This window comes from Seriola lalandi, unplaced genomic scaffold (genome assembly GCF_002814215.2).
Source record: "Seriola lalandi dorsalis isolate HSWRI2012SDOR001 ecotype SW California unplaced genomic scaffold, Sedor1 jcf7180002054258, whole genome shotgun sequence".
NCBI lineage: Eukaryota > Metazoa > Chordata > Actinopteri > Carangiformes > Carangidae > Seriola > Seriola lalandi.
The window spans coordinates 21812-29718 of record NW_019524811.1 but is presented as its reverse complement, the minus strand read 5'-3'; the positions used below and the strand labels follow the sequence as shown (position 1 = coordinate 29718).

Below are 7907 nucleotides of genomic sequence, written 5' to 3'. Positions count from 1 at the left end.
AAGAGTTAAAGCTGAAGGTTTCATTGATCGAAGCATGAACGTGTCTCTTGGAGCTGTTCGATGCTCCGCGAACCTTCTCAAACACAACGAGATATTATTATTATTTATCTACTGAATTAATTATCTACTGAATAATAAGGAGACACAGTCGAGACCCCGAGTGTTTGGAGAGTTGGATGTTTTTTTGTTCTTCTGGTTCTGAGCTTCAGCAACTTCCGATAAGAAATAAAATAATAGATACGACATTAAAGTGCCAAGTCTCAGCTTCGATTTCAAGCAGGTTTATGTCAATATTTAATGAAAAGTTGAGGTGTTTAAAAAAAGTAACTACAGAAGTCAAACAAATTCATTATATTTAATGTTTTGTGTGAAATCATTTTAAGTCACTGAACTTAAATCAGATCAGCAGATGTTTCGTATCGCCCCCGGTGACGCTCTCTCAGGCCTTGTCGTGGGGTCTCTGCCTTTGGTCGCTCAGTCAGATTGAGGTCAGGTGACTGAGTCGGCCAGTCGAGGATATCTTCCACCTCTTTGGTTTGCTTTGGTCGTATCTTTAGGATCATCGTCCTCCTGAATGGGAGAATGAGTTTAGATGAATGTGAGTCACAGAAAAGCTCCTGTACCTGCTGCGTTCATCCTGTTGCGTCTGTCAGAGATCAGAACCAGAACCATGTCTGACGGATGAGGCGGTGGCTTTGGGTCGTGAGCTGATCTTCTGTTCTTCGCACTCTCTCCTTCATTTTCATAGAGGTTGATTTTTCGGTCATCAGTCCGTAGACACAGAGAGACCAGACGACAGCTTCTGAGTCTTCCCGGGGTTTTTGCATCTTGTGGTGAATCCTCTGAGGTTCACGTCGACCTACTTCCTGGAGAGCAATCTCCACACTCATAAAGGTTTTCCTTCACCGTGCAAATGATACGACTTGTTGCTCCTCTGTCTACTCTCCTACCACTTTTGATTTCTTCCTCACTTGCATGGTCACGTCTTCACTCCTCACGCTGACTGACAGCTCCACCTCGGTCTACATGTCTACATCTCACGTGAACTCCTCTGTACATGAACTAACATCGAAACAAAACACAGCCGCCCGAGAAACATTTAGGAGCCAAGTGTCTAATTACTTTTAGACCCTTTCACTTCAGGCACGTGGTGTTTACCAGGCTGTATCTCAACAGTTCTTTCAATTTTCAAATCAAATTAAAGCTGAGACTTGGCGTGTTAATTCTGTCAAATCCTGAAGCCTGAAGAACAAACGTAACTGTCCTAACACTTACAGTCTGGACTGCATGCACTTTTTGTTTTTAGACCGTTAACATGTAGCTGTTGCAGGAAGAGAGGAGATGCTGACTCAGCTGGTTCTGGGATGGACTGCCTTGCTCAGCGGCCTCCACCCGGCTGCTCCCTCCATCACCACCAGTGAGTACAAACACAAGACTGAGGGAACAAGATCTTTAGTCCAGAGTCCCAGCAGATAAACAGACTGAGGACTTTTACTACTGTAGACTATTAGAAGGTAATTAACATGACCTATGCAAACATTTTAACCTCCTAAGACCCGAACTCTTGCATGGCCTGCATTTTTAATTTCTCTTTGATCTTTATTCTGATTGGGACCTGAGAAAAATGATGTCCACATATGAGGACATTAGTTTTAAATTTCGATTACTGAGTGGCAGTATAATATCCTCATATGTGGTCACCAGGCCGTTGTTGAGAAAAAGTTAGTATTGTGGTCTAGAGAACCCAAAATGTGAGGTCCACATAAGTGGACGCCAGGTCCTAGGAGGTTAAAGGTCCCTAAAGGTCTCTGTCCATGTGTAGTGTGATTATAGATCGGGTATAGGTTCTATATTAATACTGTGAAAGTATCAAAGCCTCAGTCCACAGAGAAATGCACACAGCCTGTATTCAGAAACTGAGCCTTAAAACCAGCCGTCTGAACTTCTGGAACTTTGTAATGTCACAACAAAACAGTCACCAAGCCCCGCCCACCTGGACCCACCATCCAAACCTTGCAGGATTTGGTTTCTCTGAGTGTTTTTACCTGAAATCCTATATTTCTATTGGATCACTCAGCCAATCAGAAGATAAGCTCAGAGCCTCCTCTCCTCTGATTGGCTCACTGACCTGTTGTTACTGCAGGTGCAGAGAGAAACCTGAGAGAGGAGATGTAAAACTACACTGAGATGGTTTTTGGTTCTTAAACCACAATTATATCTTGTTATGGATCAACACTTCAAATAAAACACAGAAGAAGAAGAAAATATGGAGGAAAATTCATGTGTCACTCCAGAGTTGTATGAATGTTTTTACATCTGTCGTTGCAGGATTTCCACCGAGCAGTCGGTCGGCTCGGAGATGTGACGTCTTCATCCCTCCTCCTCTTCCGCCCCCGATGTTTCCTCCAATTAAACGGAAAGCAGAGCTGATGGTGATGAATTCACACACTTACACACACATGTGCATTGATATATGGAGAGAGCCTTCACTCCAATGTCTTTCATGATACGTGTTAACCTAACTCTCCCAGTTTGTCTTGAACTCATCAGGTTGATATAACAGAACACATCACAGGACCTAAAGGAGAAAAGGTGCGACAGACCTCTGTTAGGACTCTTGCTTCTTTTTTTGGGGGGAATTTATTGAATCTCATGTTTAATTTAAGGTGAAATTCAAAAAAATTACACACTCAGTCATTATAGCTGTTTTTCATATAATGAAATAATGTTATAATGTGTTTTTTACAAGCAACATTCACTACAGTTTAATCATGATTGTGTTTTAAAGGGCTGCAGAGGACCCAGAGGACCCAAGGTACAGTAACACACTCACACATACAAGCACACAAAGCTCTTCTCTCCACAACTTCATAAAAGGTCAAACTGCTGCGTGTATTTCAGGGTCGACCCGGTGTGATGGGTCCAGAGGGAGAACCAGGACCGCAAGGATCCATGGGACAGCCAGGTCAAAAGGTCACAGAAACAACCCACAAACGGTTACACACTGACACGTACCGCTCTCGCATCTCAAAACACACATTTGTATTTGGATATTTGCATTGAATTCTTTTAGGGTTTTGAATCATTCAGACTTAATACATTGAGAATTCATCGCAAAAACAACAACAACAAAAAACAAATGTAGATTTATAAAGGAAATCCTCTTTTATTCACCACAGTTTGAGCCATTGAGTCAAATATATTTCAAAAGTCACTAATTATCTGTCCGTGTCACCACTGATTAATTAAACCTTCCACATTTAGAGTTCTCTTTTACTATCACTGTGATTAATGTTGTGGCAAAATAATTAGTATTTGCGACATAATGCACCACAGTCATAACCCTGGGCTCATTTGAAAGGTAACGCTTTAAATCTAAAACTAAAAAGTCAGAATGAGTATTAGAGATACTGAGCCAGAGTTACAGAGGCACAGACGTGGTAGGGGAATATATGGCCTGTAGTAGGATCTTATGTGTTTATTATAGTGTGAACCAATTCTGTGGCAGCAGCTGTTGCAGTGAAATGTGGGTCAGGAAACTTAGATCTTTCAAACAAAGTATAATTTGTAAAGGTTTTGTAAAACCTGACTCTGCTACAGAACAAAACACCTAAAGTAACACCACGAGGCTGAAGCGTCCACCAGGAACCACTGTGTATTTTACAAGGTTCATTTTATGTATGTATGATTTAATCTGATATGAAATAATGTGTCCGCAGGGAGAGAAGGGCAACAGAGGCTGGAGGGGTCTGTACGGAGACATAGGAACTCCTGGGATGATAAAGGTGCATCGCGTTTCCACATCATATACCACGTGGTTTAATATATAACACATGAACCAGACTAAGACGAGATGTAAATAACTACTACTGTGTAGTGTTTATATCATACAGAGAAACGTGTAAAATCACCAGGTACCTTAAATGCATCACACTGTACACTTGTGTATTCACAGGGCAGTAAGGGGCGTAAAGGATTCATGGTAGGTGACCATCATCCTGCATGTTTTATACACTTCAAACACAGCTGACATTTCCAAAGAGCAGCACTTATATCTGATGTTTCTGATCGATCTTTAAGGGTGATAAAGGTGTGAAAGGAAACAGAGGAGCCAGTGGAGAGATGGTGAGGATGAACTCTCTCTCCTGTCATTTCTTGTGCCTGTGACATAAATATACAAATTAATTCAACTGTTTGTACGAATCAACCTGTGTGTGTCTGCAGGGTGAGCGTGGCGTCCCTGGAGAGCCAGGAGAGAAGGTAGAAGACGTGATAAACACTTAGTTGAAAATAAAAATAGAGTAAATCTGTGTGTGCATGGTATTCTGTGCTGTGCTGTGCTGTGCTGTGCTGTTCCAGGGCCACCCAGGTCTGTGGGGCGATCCAGGCCAGAGGGGTGAGCAGGGACCCAGAGGAGATCCAGGAAGCAGAGGAAGCATGGTGGGTACATACAGTTACATACTGTTGTCTATAACTCAGTATTACTGCGGTTGAGAAGGGGCTGTTAAATAACAGGTGTGTTCTCATGGTAGTTTAAGTTACCTGTGCATTCAGGAGTTCATTTAAATATATAATGTGGAGCATGTTTTTGGACTCCATTATTCTGTAGAGACACAGCTGGTTGTAGGAGGTTGGTATGTACCAGTGATTCAATGAATGAATGAATGAATGAATGTGTCTGTAGGGGTTGAAGGGATCTCGTGGACCCCCAGGGAAGCTGGGTCGTCCCGGTCTAGCGGGACTGCCCGGTCTGACTGGAGACCCTGGACTACCTGGACAAGGTTTGTGACAGCAGGAAGTTGAACGATTTACCAGACAGGCTGCAGTTACACAGAGAGGAGACTAAACATGATAATACCAGACTTTATAAGATGGACAACACCAACGGGAGATATCAGATTCTGACAGGTTCCACTTCTGTGTTTAAAGTGGAGCCACATGAGAAGTGGTTGAATGTCATGGACTGATTCAAACCTCCGTTGTCCTGGTTTCTCTTTTAGAAGAATAAGAAATATGACACAGCGAGCAGAGAAAGAATTTCTACCCTGAAAAGGAGAAACATGTTGTCTCACTGATGCTGTTACACAGAGCAGCTCTGTTCATTTACTGATCAATGACACCTTGTGTTGTAGTGTACGTCTTACCAGGCCCGCAGGGAGACACGGGAAGCCGAGGTCCTTCAGCCGAATGCCACTGTTCACAGGTTCAAACCCCAGAGCGACTGTTGGACAGAGTCCAGGCGGTCAGTGTCGCACACACTGTGGAATCAAACACACCTCTTCATTTTGTCAGGTTGACTTTAAAGGTCCCATGTTTTATTTGGCTTCTCTGCAGCTCTAGTAACAACAGGTCGGTGAGCCAATCAGAAGAGAGGATGCTCTGAGCCTCCCTTCTGATTGGCTGACTGTTTTCTGAGTGACCCAATAAAAATATTCACTTTAAACACTTGGAGAAACCAAATCCTGCAAGGTTTGGATGGTGGGTCCAGGTGGGCGGGGCTTGGTGACTGCTTTGTTGTGACATCACAAAGTTCCAGAAGTCCTGACGGCTGGTTTTAAGGCTCAGTTTCTGAATACAGGCTGTGTGCATTTCTCTGTGGACTGAGGCTTTGATACTTTCACAGTATTAATATCGAACCTAGAGCTGATCTATAATCACACTACACATGGACACAGACCTTTAGATTATATGGGACCTTTAACACACAATTTTAAAGTACTTGTACCTTAAATTATTTCAACTACTTCTACTTTAAACTTCTGCTCCTACATTTCAGAGCATAATATTGTATTTTTACTCCACAACATTTATCTGACTCCTGTAGATACTTCACATTAAGACGTGTAGGGTCAACAGGTGTCGATGGCCGACGACTGAACAGTGCCCCCTTGTGGAGAATCTGCACCCTGCTAAATATGAGTAGGACAGTGATGCTGGCTGGCCCCTTGTGAATTAAAAAGAGACATTTTTAAGTGTAGCATTTATATATATATATATATATATATATATATATATGTTCCTCTCCAGGTGTTTATTGCAGATGGAGAGAGACAGATGAGGAGGCTGCGGGGGGAGAACGTGATGGTGCTGCGGACGGACAGACAGGCTCTGTACATCTACTCTGATTCCCAGTGGATCAACGTCCTGGTAACGACTGCTGGAGACACATAAAAACACCACATCACCAAAACCACAAATATATATAGCTGTCAGTTTATTAGGAACACCTAGATACTGTAAAACTAAAGCAGGTTAGTACAACAATCCTGCAGTAAACTCCCCTTCATGAAGGTTATATTGCGTTGCATTATGTTATTATATCAGTGAGAGTAGACTAAATAACACAAACACATCTGTATAATGCAATACAGTTTAACACCATCACATTAGACTGGATTAGTTTTAACTACTGCAGGTGTTCTTAATAAACTGCCAACTGAGTGGGTAACATTGGTTCAGGTGTAAAAGTCGGCGTATTAATAAAGACTGGAAGAAAATACATTTTTGATTAAATAATGACAGAGTTTAAAAATAGAAATGTGAGATATGAAAACGATAATAAATTCATTTCACAGCAGCTACATGTTTAACTACTGTACATGTACATGTCCAAACATACTTTACACATTTGACGGTTACTATAACTGAATTAGAAAGTCGTGTCAGATGCTGTTAGCTTTGACATTTATGTTAAACTGTTGCTATAACCTTTTAGAGATTTCCTGATTTCCATTTCCATTGATGTGTTCAATACAAATGCTTCATTCTTCAGTGTGACCACTTTTATTTAACAGTAATAAAGTTTGCTAAATAAGTGTTAACTGCAATTGCTATATTTTCTTTACCTTCTTTAGCTGTTCCTCTTTTTGTTTTCTTTCTTTCTTTCTTTCTGTGTGGACCAGGATGACCGCAGACACTGAACACACTCCATCCAACACACACTAGCATCACCACCACTGAAGTGCCCTCGAGCAAGACACTCCATCTGACCTGATCCAGTCGCTCAGTGGCCAAACAGCTCAGATTGTGAGCAGCTTCCAGGTGTGACTGTGTGTAACTGTGTTCCTGAAAACATGCTTTATTCTACTTTATTGTAATAACATATTTCAGCATTTCTGCTAATATGATTTATAAATGCATGTGCACTGTTTGGGCATTTTATTACATTTAAACACTCCTTACCCACAGTGTTCCTCTTTGTTTTTATTTTTCCTCATGTGAATAGTTTTATATCATGAATGTAGAAAAAACGTATTTATTTTAGGTGTATGCTGCTGCAGTGATCCAGCTCCTACAAAGAGATCAATAAAAATCAGATTACTGTCTTTTGCCTTGATATCAGACTGGGATTTTTTTATAATTCATTCTTTATCTTAAGTTTTCATTGTTTTACTGAATAAATAAAACACTTTTACAGGTTACAGGTGTTGGCTTCTTGCAAGGAGTCAGTGCAGTGTGCATCACTTCAAGCTTTGACAAACTGACAGAGACGAGCAGTTATTAATTTAATAACTGGACAGTAATGGTTTAACATCAAGGTTTAGTGGCTCTACATTTTATTGGGAAATATTGTATTTTTTACTCTACTATAATTATTTGACAGCTTTAGTCACTTGTTACTTTAAAAACTAGAATGGCACTCAGTGGAGCACATAACCTCCTTGATGAAGGTAATTAGTTTTTTTCCATACAAAAGATAAAATATGATGTTTCATTATAGATTTAACTACCCAACTGTACATACAGGTATAGTGGTAACTGAGGGGTTGATTGACAGAAAAATTTGTTGGTTTTTTGAGACTCATTTTCAGTCATTTGTCAAGCAAAAATGCCAAACATTTTTCAAGATTTTAGCAATTTGAATATTTTTTAATAATTTTGAGTTTCGGACTATTAATTGGACAAAA

The 7907-nt window shown here is 40.8% G+C and overlaps 1 protein-coding gene across 1 annotated transcript; it reads left to right on the top strand.

Annotated features, from left to right (window-relative positions):
- Positions 1-1336: 1336 nt before the first annotated feature.
- On the top strand, positions 1337-7325 carry LOC111654071 (uncharacterized). The gene is made up of 14 exons (XM_023404934.2): positions 1337-1417; positions 2329-2432; positions 2551-2592; positions 2789-2815; positions 2902-2973; positions 3720-3785; positions 3956-3982; positions 4081-4125; positions 4225-4260; positions 4360-4440; positions 4685-4781; positions 5133-5242; positions 6028-6147; positions 6903-7325. The coding sequence occupies exons 1-14, from the start codon at positions 1342-1344 to the stop codon at positions 6918-6920; spliced, it is 921 nt and encodes a 306-aa protein (XP_023260702.1). The 5' UTR covers positions 1337-1341; the 3' UTR covers positions 6921-7325.
- Positions 7326-7907: the final 582 nt, after the last annotated feature.

What these genes read in the sequence shown, in the direction of transcription:
- LOC111654071 (XM_023404934.2), top strand. Translation starts at nt 1,342, where the DNA reads ATGCTGACTCAGCTGGTTCTGGGATGGACTGCCTTGCTCAGCGGCCTC. An exon ending in CAGGAAGCAGAGGAAGCATG is followed by an intron (nt 4,441 to 4,684) that starts GTGGGTACATAC and finishes ATGTGTCTGTAG; the next exon opens with GGGTTGAAGGGATCTCGTGG. An exon ending in CCCTGGACTACCTGGACAAG is followed by an intron (nt 4,782 to 5,132) that starts GTTTGTGACAGC and finishes CTTGTGTTGTAG; the next exon opens with TGTACGTCTTACCAGGCCCG.